Source organism: Pieris napi, chromosome 2, assembly GCF_905475465.1.
Source record: "Pieris napi chromosome 2, ilPieNapi1.2, whole genome shotgun sequence".
NCBI lineage: Eukaryota > Metazoa > Arthropoda > Insecta > Lepidoptera > Pieridae > Pieris > Pieris napi.
Window position 1 is genome coordinate 548,756 of NC_062235.1, and position 20,556 is coordinate 569,311.

A 20,556-nucleotide genomic window follows, 5' to 3' on the forward strand; every position below is an offset into this window, starting at 1 on the left:
TTTAGATTAATCTTTTATTAAACACCGGTTCGGAAAGTGAGTTCTAGAAAAGCTGGTAAGGAATAGAGTAAAAAAAATAGCGCAGTTGGTCTTATAAATTAAAATAGTTTTATCAGTATGTTTTGTAATTAATTTAAAAAATGGCGCAGTTGGTCTTATAAATTAAAAGAGTTTCATCAGTATGTTATGTAATTAGTTAGAAAAATAGCACAGTTGGTCCTATAAAGTAATTTTTTCATCAGTATGTTTTGTTATTAATTTGAAAAAACATCGCAGTTGGTTTTAGAAACTAGTCCACTTGTAATTAATTTAAACAAGTGCCGTAAGCATTTAATTGGTGATTAATAGTTTAAAGGGGTATAAAGAAATACAACGATCCATCTTAAAATCTTTAATTAACATAATGCAATTTATACAAATTAAGAATTATTATTGTAACATGTTGCAATTAGACAATGCTAATATTTCATTGAGGTACACGCAAACTTTTCGCTTCTCTTTAAGTTCACTGATTTCAATTACGTCATACATTGACACTGTTATGGGGACGATTCCTTAGACGAATTAAAAAAAAAAGAAGCAAATCCGCCAATCATATTATGCTTATGACTTAAATTCTGTTCAGAAATTTCCAATTTGTGGATAATTTCGGCTTAGAATTGTCAGAAGAACTGGTTCATACTTTCGAAACGTGGCTGGACCGATATAAAAATAAATACAACAAAATGTTCACAATGAACCCACAATTCCAATTTTATCTATTAAAAACGGCAAAGTTAAGAGGAAATCCCCGTTTAGATAAAAAACCGTATGACAAATGGTGGGTAGTTGCAAAAAAGTAGCGCTCTTCACCGCTCCTCCAGAACGATGGTTTCTTGTGGATAAAGATTGAGTGCCTTCAGTGTACTGCTTTGAGATTCCGCGGTCAGCTGAATAATAAATTGAGTATTAATTAATTACATTTACATTATAATACGCTCCGTTTTGAATAGCGATTAAATCGCGTAGCTGCATACAATAAGCGATTGTCATTAAGTGTATTGGCGTGACAGGGGTTTCAAAAACGAACACAGACACAACGCTCTTTTATAACAACTCTTAGCTACTCTCAAATACATACGCACACACACACCCACATACTCAACATTCTCGTATACTTAGGGTCGATTCGACCAAACTTCAATTTATACACGAGAACTATACCAAGAATAATCTATTCCATGATTTTAATCTCGAGTAAATCCATAGTCGTTTGTCCACGTAATCGATAGTATAATTGCGCTAGGAATAACAATACGCGAATAGCAAGAGAATGGTGAACGAAAATAAAACTCGGCAAATAAATGTTGTTCTACAACGGGACAGTGTAAGAGCATACATCATGTCAACTCGATTTTGCCGTATTATAGTGTGAAAAAGTAGCTTTTAACAGGTGTCAAACGACAACAAAAAGGTTTTATGTCTTGTTTGTTTGAGGCTTTCATCTAAAAAGGAACTTCTGTTGAGCCCAGTTGAATTTCATTCTAATATTATAGAAAATAAAAAATATATAAATAAATTGTTTAAACGTTTCTTATACAATGCCAGACTATTAATTTAGTGCGTTGCGTTGACTTGAAATTAAAACACAGAATACATATTTGTGAAATGACAGAAATCAGCTGATTTGACTGACTGACGCCATTAAATTATTCTAGGAATAGCTGTTATTCCGTGCGAAAGGGCGGTATAGTAGCAATACCCGAATAGGCCCACTATTCTTAGAATTTGTAGTTGGTAAAACGTAAAATTGATTTACTCTCGATTAACTGACGTTTTATTCTAAGATTAAGACTTACTCTTGTTTGGTCGAATCGACCCTTAATGTCTTTTATGACTTATGTTTGATTAGTTAACTCTAAAACTACTTTTACTTAAAAAAACTGTTTTAAACAAGTGGGGACTGGCGATAGAAGAATTTTGTTACAACTTATTTCTGCCATGTATTTTTATATTAAAAATGATACCTGCCCATCAAATTAAATCAATGATTCGCCGGAACGAACGGTGTATAAGTACAAAGCTTGGAAGGCACCAAAAGACCGTCGACGCAATTGCAGACCTGGTGTCCATGGGCGGCGGTAAACACTTAACTTAAAGTGACCCGCCTGCTCATTTGCCTCCTGTTCCATAAAAAGCAAACTCGACCAGGTGTCAGATAACAAATACTGAATAAACTTACGTCTCTTCTAGGCCAGCTAGAAATTACTTTGTAGTTCTCTTGTGGGTAACCTTTCGACGCTAAGAAGTCTAATAGCCCCTGAAAATCGAAACATCTCTATATATATATAAATTCTCGTGTCGCAATCTTCGTTCCCTTACTTCTCCGAAAGGGCTCGACCGATTCTTATGAAATATTTATGCATATTTAGTAAATCTGAGAATCGGATACTATCTATCTTTAAAACCCCTAAGTGATAGGGGGTGTCCACTCCAAAAAATTTTTAGGGATTTTTTTTTATGGTAATTTTTTTTGTATTATTGTATATAGTTATTTTTTTTGAACTAAAAAATGTTTCCTAGAAATAATATACATGGCAAAACAAACGTTTGCCGGATCAGCTAGTATTTTTATAAATAACCAAAGGTTTATTTTGTACAACTATGGAGTCAGCAAAAAACAAGAAAAGAATTAAACGCAAGAGTGACTCACGGCCAGCGTGTCTTCTGCCCTAAACCGCCTCTCCAAGCACTCGTGGTGGGGTGGGGGCAGGCGCACCCGTATGCGCGTGACGTCACCGGCGTCTGCCTCTGGCTCGGGAGGCACCCGCGCCTCCGCACCGAGCCTTTGCGCCTCCTTGTGCGCTTCTTGCATTTGACGCTCGGACTCCGCGCGCTCTATCTCTTGATTCCGTTCTAGCTCTAACTGCTTCTTTACTTCCTCTTTTGCTCTGTTCAATTTTTAAAGTATTAAACTTCATGTATGAAAGTGTTAGAGGCCGTTCAAGTATTACGTCAGCACTATAGTGCACCCCTATAGGAGGGGGGGGGGGGGTCTTTGATTTTCTTATTAGAAGATTACATCAACAGTCATTATTAACTTTTTTACACATTACCCACACATTAACTGTACTTGAAAACAAAATGCATTTTCGAGGATTCCTACAAAAAATGAATACATTTATGTACTTTTATTTTTTGGAGCTTTACTTTTGCTGACAAGAGGAAGGAGAGGGGAGGGGGGAATTACAGTAAATCTGCTTACGTAATGCTACTTAATACTTGAACGTAATTAATATTAAAAGTAATAGTATGCACATGACTTATAAAAGCGTTAGAGTAAAATTACTTGTAAAAAATCCAGAAAAATCATTGATTTTTATAAGTCACGTGACCCAAAATAATCAGAGTAGTGGAATGGACGATGACGCTCACATGCTTGTAAATAATTAATGTTTTATGTTTCTGTACCAAGAATGTAAAAAAAAAATTCAGTAAATTACGCTATTTAGCTGGTAGATTTTGGTAGATTTACATACTATCTTTGGCCTCTACCATTGTCTTTCAAAAGTCTCCTATATCCTGACCGTGTCCTCCAGAATTCCTCTGTCCAACTCGGTGTCATCTCTATTTTAATAATCATGTTTTATTTACAATTGATTTATATTCTCTTTGGAGAAGAATTAATTTAATTTTAAAGTTAAAGAGATCTATTCGTAATGGTCGCTGATGTAATTGTCTTTAAGTTATTATTTTTAAAATAAATAAATCAATAGTTTATTTGCCAAGATAGTGGGACAATTAGATCGAACAACAAGAAAAATCCGCACAATTAGCCAAATATAAATAGGCATGCAAATGTCATAATAAGAAGTTAAGTCGAAGTTAAACTTATGGTTTAAATACTCGATCACGCTATAAAAGCACCTTGACTTTGAATTCATACCTATCAGCATCAAGACTCATCTGGTACGCCTCGTCCTGCTCCCACTTGACACGTTGCCTCGCAAGTCTCTCCCTCTCGACCTTCGCGTCTTCTTCCCTTTGAACCGCGAACCTTTCCACCGCCTCCATTAAACCCCCCACCAACTCCGATACACCCACGTTACCTACAAACCAAAATATGCTTAATTAATTATAGGGGGCTGTTCAAGTATTACGTCACGCAATTTTCGTACCCCCCACCCATGTAACGCTCCGTAACGTTTTTCTGTACCTAAAACGTTTCTCTGTATAGTAAAACGTTTCTTGACCATATAGTTAAAAGTTACCATTATGTGGTGTAAAGTACTGGAAAGTCGAAAATAATATTAACAATAACGCGTAATTCAATCCCCGCCCCGCATCGTAACGTTTTATAAAAGGACCCCCCCCAAAATTCGTTACGTAATATTTGAATATCCCCCCCACTCCTCTTGTCAGCAAAACTAAGTAAAGCTCTCAAAAATAATAGTACATAAACGTATTAATTTTTGGTAGGAATTCTCGAAAATGCATTTCGTTTTCAAGCACAGACAATGTGTGGGTAATATGTGTAAAAAAGTAAATAATTATTGTTGACGTAATCACCAAATAAGAATTTCATTATTATTATAATTCGCTGTAGAAATAAATATACATATATACAAACACAGGCCCCTCCAAGAGGTTTGATTTCGGCAAAAAAGTTTTGGATCAAATTCTATTGCGTTATTGAAAAATCGTACCATTGATAACGGAGTAGATCTCTGTATTGGAGCGCAGGCGCATGATAATAATCAGCGCGGGCAACCGATCAATTGGAATCCTTTGAATCGTCCTACTCGCCACCAGGTCTAACGCATTTGTCACTGACGTTAGTAATCTGAAAAGTATTATTATGAAAAGGTTATCTTTGAAGCTTGGTTAGGCTAAATAAACCATCTCTTCGTCTACCAAGAATGGTAACGCGATACCTAGTTACCCCAACTGTGACTGGTGGGAGGGGTTTAGTGGGTAAGGCTGTGAGACCGCATACTCTTAAAGAAAAATAAATAAATAAAAGAACGACTTGGAGCAACACAACACAGAATGTGCCTGAAACGGTTCTGCGACCAGTGGCGGATTTAACAGCGGGCTGAGTATTTTGGGGCCGATTCTCTGGAGTATTTCCATCAATTTACCATGCCGTACATTGTCAAAGGCTTTCTCATAATCGACATAACAGAGGAAAAGATTCCTGTTCATGACCAAGCATCTCTGTCCTGCCTATTACAGAGTTTTATCTATCAAATTCTCGTGACATCCATAAATTAAAAAAAAAATATTTTTCATTTGGGGCTGTGAAGACTGCCCTTTTGGGCGTCTTGTAAGATTTTTGCATCCCCATTCTATATAAAAAAAATTCAAAAATGGTTCAATATACTTACAAATTCATGTTATCCGGGTAAGTGAGATCCCAGCCGTACACTATGAAGTTTGCCGAAAGTGTCTGCAGCACCGTTTCACAGCCGAGAAGTTGGGCACAAAACACATTCGACAGGACCGAATGCTCATGATGCAGATACACTGCGAGGAGCTTTCTCTGAAAAAAATATCTAGCTAATTCATGGAACTTGTTTTCTTTATAGGTTATCCTTTAAACAGGTCTTAAAAGGCCGGCAAGGCACTTTTGAGCCCCCTGGCAATGTGGGTGTCCATGGGCGGCGGTAACACTTAACATCAGGTGAGCCTCCAGCTCGTCTTTTACATAAAAGCATGACGATTTATTCATTTAAAAAGTGTCACTCTCCTCTCATTTTCCTTCAACCCACGATCACGTACGTATGCAAGTAGGAAAACACCGTCGTTCGGAACCCCTTCACTTGTAAAAAAGCCACTTCCAGCTTTTTCCAACTGAGTTTGTCTATGGCTCTCTTTCTCCAGGAGAGAGAGAAAAGAATTACATTACTGGAGAAAGAGATTTACATAAATAAAAAGTTACATTTAACTCAGTTATATAATCGTTTCGAAGGAACCTAGGCCCAGAGGGAATTTTGTAAATATTCTAAGTAATTACACTCCAACAAAATACAGGGGGTATTTACTTCAAAATTATAATAAATTGAGCACGTACTCCAATTATTAGCCCAACGCTTTTTCTCGTTCCCAGGCCCTTTCATCTTTAACCACTTCCTTAAAATCAAAATTATCACTAACATTTCAAAACTCACATTACAAACACTTACTAAAAATCTCAAACAATATCTTGTCAACCTGTCCTATGCTAATACAGAAAATATTCTTATAGTGAAAAAATCGTTTAATTCTAAATTTGTTTTACGTAGAGGAAGGAAGAGACTGGCTGCCCAGAACACAGGGAATCTTAGTATGGGTAGCACTTTACTATACCTAAATATCCTGTATATTGTGTATAATAAAGTTTTTTCTTTCTTTCATTCATAGAAATATTTTTTTACCAGGCTATCCTAACATTGCAACTTGCGCAATCTTGAAAAGCCAGATGTGCTGGTTATTATTGCTTGAATTAAAAAGTATATAATTACCTCTTTGGCTGGGGTGAGACATGACTCCTTGATAGCGTCCTGCAGTGTCCCTTCGAAGAAGTTAGGCGAATTCGGTCCGTACCGAGCTCGGAAACGTTGCGCGAACTCTATACAGCCTAGGGCTTCATCTCGGACACGCTCGGACACTAAAAAGATGAATTATAGAAAAAATCTGCCCATAATCTACTATATAAAAATAAGTCGGGTTTTCCTTCCTGACGCTATAACTCCAGAACGCACGACCCGCTTTCCACGGTTTTGCATTCGTTGGAAAGGTCTCGGGCTCCGTGAGGTTTATAGCAAAGAAAATTCAGGAAAAAATTCAACAGAAAAGCGGGATCACCAAACGAAGCCATCTGGTGGCGAAACGGAGTTCGCCGAGTTTGCTAGTGTTTTATAACTATCGGAAAAAAAGTGGCAGAGTTTATTGCCAGTTCTTCTCGTCCGTTCTACGACCTTGATTTGAGAACTGGCAGTAAATGTAAAATTAGAAGCATTTAATATGGATTTCTTTATTGAAAAAGTTCGTTGCGGGTAGGCGCAAGTTGAATATCGAGTCCTCACAAAATAACCAATTAAAAATAGAAATAAGTGAGAATACACAATAAAAAGTAAATATCAAACTGAACCAGGAGAAGATATACCACAGGCAAACGTATCTGCCTCATTATTAGTGTAAAAAATAGAACATTTTCACGTTTTAATTTGTGTTATTGCAACGGTGACTTTTCGCTTTGACTAAAACAATTAAAAGTGCGTGTACAAATCTAGTGCAAGTGACTTGGAACAAGGATCAGTCAATTTTTGTTGATATTACTACAAAAAGAAGAAAAAACTACGACTTTGTAACAGTGATGTTAAACGGGTATACGTGACTTGCAGCGACCTAATATTACATTAGTCACTCCTTGTAAACGTCACTCAAGAAAGAAACTGTTCAAGTAATTCGTCCTCTTCGTCATACAGTATCTCGGCGTCGCAGATAAGCTGTGTTCCTGAATCGAACATTTGTATCGGCCCGAGTTCAAACCTAGACACGGAATATTGACACTTCAATTAATTTCGAATTTTTGTTTTTATAATTTTACTTGAAGATATCTAATCTATTTCTAACGGATAGAATATAAAAGGAAAAATAATTCTGTAATAAAATAAAAAAAAAAAATTAGAAACAACATTTCAAAGTATGGACAAAAAAGAAATGGAATACCTTATAGAATCGATACACCAAAAGCTGTGCGAAAAGTTGGAAGATCAGACGAGAATTATAACAGAAAGTGTAACAAAGTCCGTCGTAAGCAGTATAAATGTGAAGTTAGCAGAATTAACTGAAGAAAACAAGAAACTTAAATCGGAGATCGTCGTTCTAAAAGACAAAGTAAAATTCCTTGAAGATGGGAAAAGGAAAAATAATTTAGTATTTTTTGGCATACATGAAAACCAACAAGAAGAACCTAACCTGCTTACACACATGCTGAAGTTGATAAATAATCCAACTGGTTTATCCTTGGACCCTAAAGAGCTAAGCTCAGCTTATAGACTGGGCAAAAAGAGTGAAAATCCTCGCCCAGTCCTCGTTAACTTCACTAGCCTTTGGAGAAAATACGAGGTACTGAAAAATGGAAACAAACTCCCATCTAACATGTATGTAAAAGAAGATTTTTCCAAAGAAGTATTAGAAAAAAGAAAACTATTACAAACCGAACTAAAAGCTGAACGTGCTAAAGGGAAAACTTGCCACATTAAAAAAGATAAGCTCGTTATATACGAGAATACGCGTGAGAAATCTGAAAAAAGAAAAAGAAACTTCTCAGAATCTCCGAAACAATATCAACCCCAATCAACAAGTAAAAAAATAAACTTACTTGATTACTACGAAGCGCATGGCCCGAATTCAACGCCGAAACAGCAAAAAAACTAGTATGCGCCCCTGACCGCTCGAACCAACATAATTCTTTCAAACACAACAACAAAAGACAAAACGCACTAACCACCCCAAGCCGGCTGGTCACCGTGGGGGCTATCGACCACTCCCTTCCAGCTCAGAAACGAGATGAGAAGATTCACAAAAACATTACAAGTTCCATCACTCCAAGCCGAATCGAAAATAAGATACTTTATATCGCCACTCTGAACTGTCTATCATTGAGAACACACGAAAAACTTACCGAGCTAGAGTTAGCTCTTTTAAAGATAAACTGGGACATATTAGGATTAAGCGAAATAAGAAGAATAGGCGAAAGCATTGAAGATCATAAAGAGTATATCTTCTATTATAAAGGCGAAATAAAAGGATCCCATGGAGTAGGCTTTATGGTTAAAAAATACTTACAGCCAAATATAGAAGAATTTAAGGGCATATCAGATAGAATAGCCATTCTTAATATAAATTTTCCAGGTTTCAAGGACAAATGGTCAATTATACAAATTTATGCACCTACTGAAAATCATGAAGAACATATCAAAGATAAGTTTTACAACCAATTGACTACAGTTTTACAAAATACTTACAAAAACATCATAGTTATGGGCGATTTCAATGGAAGAATAGGACGCAGACGTCCTGGTGAAGAGAACATCATAGGCGACTTCGGCTTCGGCCCAAGGAGCAAAAATGGAGAACGAATGCTCAATCTCGCTCTCGAAAATAATTTAGCATTCATGAACAGTTTCTTCAAAAAAGTTACGGCGAAGAAGTGGACATGGATATCACCGGACGGACGCCACAAAAATGAAATCGACTACATCGGAACCAACAATAGGAAACCCTTCCAGAACGTTAGTGTATTAAATCAACTCAACTTCAACACCAATCATCGATTAGTAAGAGCCACCATAAAATGTATCGAACCAAAGAAAAGTAGAAATAAATACAACACAAAAACAAAGCTAATTATAGTAAAACAAATCCCTGACAATGAAGTCAAAAACCAGATAGAAGGAAAATATATCAATGAAGTAAATGAAATACTTGGAACTCTAAGTCGCAATCCCCCAAAAACTAACAAGAAACAAATTGGAAAAGAAACTCAAAAGCTAATGGAAGAAAGAAAACAGATCTTAAAACTTGGAAAAAACAAGCAAAATCTAAAATTGATATCAGAAGTAAGTAAGAAAATTAGTAACAATATTAAGAAAGAAAGAACCAAAAGAAGAATAGAAGCACTTAATTACCACATAACCAAGACAGGAGGAGTTAAAAAAGCTCTAAAAGAACTCGTAGAAACAAAACAATGGATACCGAACATTAAGAACTACGTAGGCAAACAACAGACAAAAAGAAAAGATATATTGAAAACTGCAACAGACTTCTATAGAAACCTCTACTCACTAGAGACTGATAATACCTCACAGAATTCAGTAAATCTTGAACAAGACGAAGAAGAGGTACCTAAATTTCTCCTTTCAGAAACGGAGCATGCTATCAAAAGCCTAAAAAATGGAAAAGCGCCTGGACCAGATCACATAACTAATGAGATGATCAAAGTATCATCAGCAGCACCAGGGAACCTAAGAAAGCTTACTGAACTATTCAACACCATACTAAAAACGGAATACATACCTTCTCAATGGACGAAGAACATAATTACACTGCTCCACAAAAAGGGTGACAGGAACATCATAGAAAACTATAGACCTATAAGCCTTATGTCCAACATGTATAAAGTTTTCTCCAAAATGATCCTGCGAAGAATAACGAAGGTAATGGATGAACAACAACCCATGGAACAAGCTGGATTCAGATCCGGATTCTCAACTGTAGATCATATACATGTTATAAAACAGCTAATACAAAAGTGCAAAGAATACGGAAAAGCACTATACATCGCTTTTGTAGACTACAGTAAAGCATTCGACTCTATAAAGCACGATTCCCTCTGGAGAGCCTTAATACATCAAGGTATACCAAAAAAATACATACGTATAATTAGAAATATATATACAAGTAGCACGGCTTATATTAAACTAGAGACAACGGGTGAAGAATTTCCTATAGCCAGGGGTGTGAGACAGGGCGATCCTTTGTCCCCAAAACTCTTCTCAGCCATTTTGGAGAGTTTATTTAGAAATTTGGAATGGGATAAGGTCGGCATAAACATAAACGGCAGACAACTGAACCACCTAAGATTCGCAGACGATTTAGTGATCATTTCAGATAACGCAAAGACGCTTCAAACTATGCTGCAACAGCTGACAGAAGCAAGCAAGATAGTTGGGCTTTCTATGAACAAATCTAAAACGAAAATAATGACAAATAGAGAAACTATTATGATACAAATAGGAGGAGATGCTATCGAATATGTAGATCACTACGTATATTTAGGGCAAATAATATCATTTCATGACCAAATGGACCTTGAGATAGAAAGAAGAGTGTCTAGCGCCTGGAAGAGATTTTGGTCACTCAAGGAAGTACTTAAAAGTAAAGACTTCCCAATAGTAGCTAAGAAAAAGGTGTTCAATCTATGTATCCTACCATGTGTTACATACGGCTGCCAGACTTGGGCTTTATCTCAGAAACATCTTCTAAAGTTGAGAACATGCCAAAGAGGAATGGAAAGAAGCATGGTGGGTGTAACACTGAGACATCGAAAAAGAGCAGAAGAGATCAGATCAACGACCAAAGTAGAAGACATTATAAAGAAAATAAGGCAGTTGAAATGGCGCTGGACTGGGCACATGACGAGAGATAGCAGGTTGAAATGGACAGAAATAATTACAGAATGGCAACCACGTGATGGAAAAAGGAAAAGAGGAAGACCGACCAAGAGATGGGCAGACGATATTAAGATAATAGGAGGCACAACTTGGACAAGAAGAGCTAATAACAGAAAAGAATGGAAACAGCTGGAAGAGGCCTACGTGTCACAGGACACGCTGATCACCAAAAGCGGGTCATATGATGCATTAGATTAAGTTTTATTTTATTTATGTGTTAGAATTAAGTGTTTTTTTATGTTACTTAAATAATTGTTATTACATTGTATGGGGGTCAGCAATAAAGGCTAATCAATCAATCTTTATTGATGTTCAGAAGTGTACATTATGTTCCCGAAATGAATAAATGATTAAAAAAAAAAATTAATTGCTGTTTACGCTCCTATAACACGGTTGATTGGATCTGCGTTATAGAAAACGCGTAGTTGGAGTATTCTCTAATAACGCGCTTGTATGACACCATAACGCGTTATGTAATGATTCACGTTTATCTTCTCGATAAAGGGGATTAAAATCGATATTAAAAAAAATGAAAATGCGTTATAAGAGTAACGTGTTATAAAAGGGTTCACTTTACTTTAATATATGATATGCCACCATAGTATCTCGATTATGTAAATAATTTCCTCGAAGTGGGATGTTTCTACTGTGCAGTAGCAGGCAGGTAAGTATTGGAGGAAATCACGGGGAAAAATAATCAAACAATATAGAAATAATTTATAACCACGGAAACTATGTCTTACTTGAGATTTCTACACGAGTTTTCAAAAGTTATTATTGTCATTAAAAATAAATAACCTATATAGTATATATAGGTCTGAACTCGTATATAATATGAAATAGGTTATAACGTAGTTTTACTCATAATTGCAACTTTCGATCGATGGATGCCCTTTCGTTTAACGCAGAAACTTTTGAACCCCATATGCCCCCCTCGCATTATAAATTATCTAATTCACTGCACCTAGCGCAACGATTTATTTTGATTATACCGCCGACCATGGACACTCATTGCCAGGAGGCTCGCAAGCGCTTTTGCTGGCCTTTTAAGAATTTGGTACGCTCTTTTCTTGAAGGACCCGACCCTAAAGCGGCCCGCTTTAGTCAAATTGGTTCGGAAATACTTCACTTAAGAAACACTCAGATGTGAAACGACGGACGTCGAGGTGCCACAGATGGTATTTTGTATATTCTGCCTCGACGTCCGATGACGAAATTCAGCTGAATGAATTCGAACAACTCCTCTTACTGATTGCTAATTTTAGTCTAATACAAAAATGTTTAATATAACGGTTTCTGTGTACAAAATATTGAAAGAAATAGAAAATTAGATTTATATATTACTCTAATTAGCATCTAAAATAAAGCATTAAATATCGATATTAACGGTAAGTAACAAAACAAAAATATCACAAAACTGGTCCACCAAAAATCAAAACCTTCCAATGGAGATCTTCCCAATAATAACTTCAAAATAGGCAACGCATTCATTGACTTATCCGAGAGCTGTAGACCGCTTTTTGTGACGAAAACCCGCCGGCTCGGTTGACACATTTTATATAAAGAAACACGTCAATATCAGCGCTATCTCCAGTTACCATAAGACGCGAACATCTGTTTTCTACGGGCTTTTAGAAGATGACATAATAAACAATCTTCAATTCGTTGCAGCTTGCGTTGGTAGAGGGGAATGTATTCGCAAGGGGGCCAAATTATTTTTGGTACGCTTATATAGCTTAGATTTAGCCTTTATAATTGATTTTATTAATATTAACGCTTTGGTTTTTGATTTTCGTGAAATGGTCGTTCGTGTTTTTATATAGGTGATACGTTTTCGTTTTCTTTTGGGCTTGGGTGTTGTGTGCTCTTGCTCGGTCTGCTTATCACCGTCACCTTTATTCTCTTGTTCTTGTTTGTTTTCGGTTGCGTTTTGATTTTCATTAGGATTAAGATCGGTGCAGCTCATTTGTGATGATTTCGATGTTAAAAAAATAGTATAATAGAAATATAATAAATTGCGCAGTAAAACAAATTGACAGTATAAGATTTGACATAGAAAAAGTGGATTCGGCCGCTGTTTGAAATTTTTTTTTTAGAAAAGAAGTTTCTATTTTCTTAGCAGAAGTTTTGAAAGTTAGAAAAAAACTTTCATTTTAAAAATACGTTTATATTTCTTACTAGCTAGTAATCCGGCAAACGTCGTTTTGCCATGTATATCATTTATAATAAAAAATAGTGGTTGATCGTAGAAGGGTGAAAAATAGGGGTTGTATGTATTTTTTTAATGCTGTAACATAAAAAAATTAAAAATAAAATTTGTATCTAAAAAAAAAATTAGGGGTGGACTACCCTTAACATTTAGGGGGATGAAAAATAGATATTGTGTCTTTTCTTGGCCGGTAAGAGCGTCGCTGTCATGGATATTAGTATTGTCAGTACATAAAAATTTACCAAAAGGGGAATAATTTGAAGTCATACAGGCTGACTTAGTAATTTATAGAAATATCTTAATAAAACAATATTGCTAAAATAAATGTGACACAAACTTAGGAAAACATATAAATATAATAATTATTATATATATATTATATATATTCATATCTTTTAAGATACCTAGCAATCAGAACCGTTCGATGATTAAAAATTTGCCATTGTAATTAATAATGCACGGAATTACATTGATATACAAAAAACCCAAGATGCACAGTCTCGAATAAAAGTAACACTCGAAAGTGTCCCGAAACACTTTTTCTGTCCCTTTCTATAACAGTATGTCTATAACAGTATATGTTACAAGCATATATATTATTGCAAAATCAACCTTACGCGAATTGTTTAAAGTTGTTATTACAACGCAGTGTATACGTACTTAAAGCAATAAAATTTTACGACCGACCGTGGTCGGTAGGACAAGGTATTGAGTGGAGTCGAAAATGACTTTTTTATTTACAACTATTTAACATAATTTTAAATTTATCCGACTTTTCGGGTGCTTTACAGCGTGCGTGGTCACGGTGACTGAAGACAAAAGGTGTTGGATGTTAAATAGTTGTAAATTTATAATAATACATAACTTTAATTCGGTTAAAAAGTTTTTTCTTTAAATTAAAAAAAAATGTTAAATTGGCTACCTCTTGACCTACACTTTATATAGCGTTAATATATTTGTCAAAAACTACACACAAAAAAGTTCAAAAGTACATAAATTTATTTATAAAAAAAAACACAAATAAATAATATCGACTCCACTTATTAGACGCGAGACTATTTGACATGAGCGCACAATTTAGAATGTTGCGCTCATTTTTTGAGGACGTTTTTTTGACGTTGAGTGTGCATCTTGGGTTTTTTGTATATCAATGACGGAATTACAACACAGTCAACATTGTCGATTGTCTCTGGTTTACGAGTACTACGCAGCATTGTTTTACAAATTAAATTTATCGATTTATTATATATCCATAAAATTGTTGATGAATTAATTTATAATTTTCGTATTTTGAGGGAAAATCTTAGAGATCCATTAACGTCGTGTACATTAGGGAATATCTTAGAGATAAATTCAAGGAAATTAACATATTACTTTCCTTTCCCTCGCAATATATTTATGATAATATTATGTATATGTATACAAAAATAGTTATAAGTTTACTAGAATAGAACATACGCACAATGTTCTTTTTTGGGAAAAGGGATACTCTTCTTTAATAAAATAAAGTAGAAAATTATTGGCAAAGTAGAAAATTATTGGTTTTTTGTTTTATATATAATTGTAAATTGCATGTTTGTATTTTTTTTGCTTTTAATGTTTAAGTTATTTTCTCTTCATCATTCTAATGTTTCCCTTTAAATGTTGTGCACACTTGTTATTGATGCACATGCATGTATCTTGTTTTCTATGTTACGTGTTCTCTGTAAGTGTTTGTATATGTTTCGTTAATGTGCCTTAAAAAAAAATCCCAGAGGCTATTTTATCTCTGCCTTTTAATAAATTTAAGAAATGTATAAAAGAAAAGCTGTGTAAAAAGGCTTACTATAAAGTTGACGATTATCTAGTTGATGAAAGGGCCTGGGACTACTGCTAGACAGGCTACTACTTCTAATTAATTGCGATATTTGTTTTAAAATAAGTGTTGTTTGATGATTTGCTATTTTAAAAGAGTGCCGACGTTTCCTATCGGCCTACACTCTCTGTCTTCTTTGCCGATGAGTTCCATAATAAACATATTTTATTTATTTTATTAAAAATAGTCGCCAAGATATCCGCACTAATGAAAAAGTGGAGAAAAAAACGAAACGGCCGTACCATCCTTTTCTCGAAGCAGTTACAGCCATTTTCAACCCCCATTGCCAAATCATTGTATCAAAATATTAATTTAAAACATATAAGTTTTGTAATATGGTCACTATAAGATGTCGTTAGGTTAGCTAATTACGTAACGCAGAAGGTTCCTTTAGTAGGGATAGATCCTGAATAAATTAAACGACTTGGTGTTACATGGATCTCACAACTTTTTACGGTATATATTATAAAGGACGGCAACGCATTCGCGACCCCTCTGGCATTGCGTGTCGATAGGCGGCGGTATCACTTAACATCAGGTGATCCTCCTGCCCGTTTGCCTCCTTATCCTATTAAAAAAAAGGTAGAACTGCGTTGCAAGACATGGTTTACTATCGATATCAAAAAATCAAAATACGATACAATTAGATGCATCTTAGGGCATATAAATGTCCAAAACGTTCACAAAATTCGCGCAAGAGCAAGACTACGCCATCCGTTCGCAAACCTACCAGGATGCCTTGTTCTGAGAAGAACGGGCAAGAAACTCAGCACATTCTTTCAATCTAAAGCTTATCAGTTAGTAACACGATTTCTTTTGATAGCTTGTTGAGTGGGAAATATCTCAGGAACTACGGGTAATAAAGCACAAATCTTACTCAAAGGCTGAAGTCGATCTGAAGGAACATCGACGAACATCTCATCTTCGGCTGGGAATGTATCGGCATCCTCGACCTCTTCCACGGAACTGTTTTCACTGTCTGAACTATCTACAATTATCTGTAATTTTTCATAGAATACACGTAAACATTATATTTCACACACAAGACATATCAAATTAATGTTTGAAAGTATAGTATATATGTTCCACAAATCCTATTTAATAGTTAATATTGTAAGGGCTAGTTGATCTATTTAAAAAAATAATAATAGGTAGGAAATTAAACAGTCCAATGATTCACTAATTCATTTCACTGATTTTATGTTAACTCTATAACTTCAAACTTGAACAAAGGAATTGCCCGTGCGCATGACGTGTTACAACCTCTTATAAACCCTACTCCGACTCGACCATCCCACTTCGGGCAGTTGTTCGAGTCAATTCTTAAACAACCGAACGAGTCAAATGAGTAACTATTGCACAAAAATGTTTAGAATTTAATTAAATAAATATTAAATTTAAACAATATTATGTATAGTTTAAAACATACAATATGTGTATTAATTTATCATTTAACAATTTATTTAATGTAGCCTACCTGCATATTGCGTCTATGACTCCCGTGTCTCAAAATCCAATACATTTTTGATGTACGTCAGAGTAAAAACGTCATTACAAAAACTGAAACTTACCCTCTTATATTCCCTTTGTTTAGGAGCTCCACGAACGGTTAGTTCATGTTGAGGTAGATTTAACCCCACCATCGCTAGCACCGTGTCGTCCAAGCCCGTTACATTTGGCCATCCTGTCCATACCTGTCAATATATCAATTATTCTAAATCTGAATATTATTTTATTATACACAGAAGTAGCGGACGAATGGACGTTGTCCTTTATAAACGTTTTAAATTAAAAAAAACTTTTTTTTTATATAACAGGGGGCAATCAGGTTCATCTGATGTTATACCGCCGTCCATAGGCACTCATATTGCCAGAGTGCAAAAACTACACTCGCGAGTCCGTTGCCTGCCTTTCTAATTGTAAATCTAAACCATCTATCAAATCCACTTGAACACATAAATTCATCAATCAAAACAAGCACGCGGAATAAATATATAAGGTGTAATTGATAAACGCTGAATGCAAAACAAAGTTAAAAAATTTGAATCATACATTTTTATACGCAACATTACACAGCTTCTTCTACCCTTAAAGTATATTTACTTGCGAGGGTAGAAGGGTAAAAAAAATAGTTTTAGTTTTTATGGCTCTTAGCAGTGCTTCCTTTACAAAGATAACTCAATTAATACTATATAATAACAAGAGTGACAAATATTATGAATCACATATTTCAATTAATATGGCACATACTTGTTGATATTTAGTCAAACATTATTTTGTATATGAGACGAAGTAGGTAACTGAAGAAAATTTATTATTAATTAGTACAGCGAGGAAAATCTGCCAGCCTTAAAGGTACTGTGTACAGAGACAGAACTTTTAAATTTGTATTAATTTTTGATCATTATTACTATGTAAGTTAAGAAAATTGTAAATACTGTATATTTGTGTGTTGAGAATTAAAAGAAAACTGTTTTTTGGGTGTCTTAAAAAAATGCAATGTTGTACCAATTTCGAACTAAATACGCCAATATTGATAAGTATTTTTTTCAATATTGTGTTTAATAGGTCGGATAGTTAGGTGTTACGATAGACAAAGCATTACAGGATGCACAAAATATGTGACATAATTTAATTTGGGGAATACCCCATTGAGTCCAATAGGACCCAATCATTCAATTTCAGCTTTCAGTTGATTTATGGGATACTTGTATATACAAAATAATGTTTTGACTAATCAACTACAATTATCAATATCAATTGACATATTATGTGACTCATAAAATTTGTCAGTCTTGTTACTATTGTATATGAAATAATCTAGCCATTCAATCTGGTTATCTAAATAACCATGTAATAGTGACTTTCACTGTCTAAAGTCTAGATAATAAATGTTAAGTACAAACCTGATGTCTAACAGGTATATCTGTCAGTGAGAAGAGATCATTTTTAACCTCTTGCACAGTTTTGGTTCCTGGGTATTTGAGCGTGTAATCTCTGTCTTCATGTTTCACATGTAGAACATATGTAGTTGTCAGTCTTTCTGCTACCCTAGTAAGATATTTTTACAATAATACAACAAATGCATTCGCTTGTAAAATATATATAGATTTATTATTAAACTATCTTTATTTAAAGGCAAGTCTAATCTATTAATATGTATAAATAATAAGGTAAGTTTACATTAGAATATTATTTTGTGAATTGTAATCAATTTGTTTAAATTTTAGCCTGTTAATGGTTAAGAAGCAGATTGTCAATCTAGATCATACTTTTGAGTATTGGTAATATAGCAGTAAGTTTTTCCTTTCGTGTTCACAGTAAATATGCTTGTAACATATTTGAAAATACTCACTCTTCATCAGCCATCAATCCATCTGCAGCTTTTAACCGAAGTACGGCATTTCTGGCTAGACCTAAACTTGAAAGCAGTGCTGTGGACGTAGCCTTTGACCCACCCAGGCCTGATATCTGTTGCTGACACACTGGTATACCAAATACCATTTCTAAACGATTTTTTAAATCACCTGATGGATTACAAAAAGGAAATTTTAATTTCATTTGTAGCACTGAATAGCATATTGAAGATTAGCGTTAGAGATTATAAAAAAATAATTAACAGATATCCCTTTACATTATATAGCTTGGAAGAGTCTGTTAGGAAATATCTAACTACATTTTTTACACAAATAATATACATTAATTATTTTAAACTATTAAAAAAATTAATGTATCTACCATTAAAACATCAAGTTAAATACTACAATAAATTCACATTTCCTCTGATATGTTCATAAATAAAGTTCAATTTAAAACAAATTTCTACTGCACTAAAATCCTATCAGTATCTTCGACCATATTTAATATGAAAGGCTGATCAACCTTTCAACACTCTTTTTCTTTTTAACAATCTTAAAGGCATGGTTTTAATTATATAGTGAAAATTGTGTCCAATTGTGACTACAAGTGCACACAAAAAAAAAAACTCTTCTTGTGTTGTAAAAAATATATATAGTCTGTTATTAAAAAAATCTTTGAGTTAAATATAAAAACTATTATATTGTACTACTTACTGACAGTCGCTGTACCAGACATAATAATTTCTTTTATCTTATTATTACAGTTAACTTGAAGTTCTACTAAATCAGAGGAGCTCTTTCTTAATGAAGATGTTGAAGCCTGATTATTATCTTGCCGATCTAAAAATATAATTAAATTTTCTTCTTTCACATTTAAAGTAACACAAGTACCGCTTTTTTATTGACTGTGCGTTTAGTATATTCAATAAGTGTAATAAGTTCACTCATAGAATATTCTTCTTAAAATCAAATTTATTTTATGAGTGAGGTAACAAAGCACTAATATAAAATGGTAAGTAGATAATAAAATAATAAATTCCTTTGTTAACACTCGAGTGGATGATCAGGCAAAAAACTTCATACCTACGTTTAAAAATGATTAAAGCTTGACAAAGGCAAAAATATGGTTTTAAAACAGTATTAAAATAATAATATTTACCAGGTGGGTGGTTTTTTGGAGTTATCACAGATATGTCATCATCAATCATCTCTTCATCTTGTGCATTATTTGACTGAGTTGTGGAGTTACCATCTTGAGGCAACACTCTGTTTATTGCAGACTAAAACAACATTTCACAATGTATATAGTTTTAAGTTTGTTTTTACAATAGACAAAGGACATATAACATTTAATTACATACCAGTAAATCCCAATTGCTTTCTTCTAAGTGAAATAATGCTTCGTCGACATCTTCAACATTAGTAATGGTCTGCAAGTACAAATACGTACCATTTTATGTAAAAATTAAATGCAATAACGGAAATCATATGGTTTAATGCGTAAATAAAACAAAACAAAGGCTCAATGTCATTTGTTAGATTACTCTCGAAAACTAACAATTTTGTTTAGAATTTTATTAGAACTACATGGAAAGGAACGTTGTTGAATTAATAGTTTATTTGTCACAATTACTACATACACAAATTATAAAAGCTTAGATATAGTAGTTCAAAGTCACTGTTTTTGTTCATCACATAACCTGCATATCTAGAATGATATTATTATAAACTTCCTATAGTAAAATTTAAATTATATCTTATTTACTCACCTGAAAATTGGCAAGAATTTCTTCTCTATTTTCAGCCATCGCGATTAATTTCCAGTTTCCACTCGAAATTTCTGATAACTATGACATTTACATTAACAGACAAGTCACTCTTCCCAAACTAACTACAAGTGCTGCCGTTTGTTCAATTGAAAGTTACCCAAAT

At 34.3% G+C, this 20,556-nt stretch overlaps 1 protein-coding gene across 1 annotated transcript; it reads right to left on the bottom strand.

Moving 5' to 3' along the window:
* Positions 1 to 376: 376 nt before the first annotated feature.
* On the bottom strand, positions 377 to 20,541 carry LOC125061576 (FAS-associated factor 1). The gene is made up of 15 exons (XM_047667057.1): positions 20,394 to 20,541; positions 19,986 to 20,054; positions 19,784 to 19,904; positions 19,339 to 19,464; positions 18,621 to 18,792; positions 18,172 to 18,316; positions 16,837 to 16,959; positions 16,143 to 16,263; positions 6,483 to 6,628; positions 5,367 to 5,521; positions 4,686 to 4,822; positions 3,926 to 4,088; positions 2,693 to 2,930; positions 2,222 to 2,299; positions 377 to 929 (listed from the first exon to the last, which is right to left on the bottom strand). Exons 1-15 carry the CDS (start codon positions 20,430 to 20,432, stop codon positions 849 to 851), a joined length of 1,914 nt encoding a protein of 637 aa, XP_047523013.1. The 5' UTR covers positions 20,433 to 20,541; the 3' UTR covers positions 377 to 848.
* Positions 20,542 to 20,556: the final 15 nt, after the last annotated feature.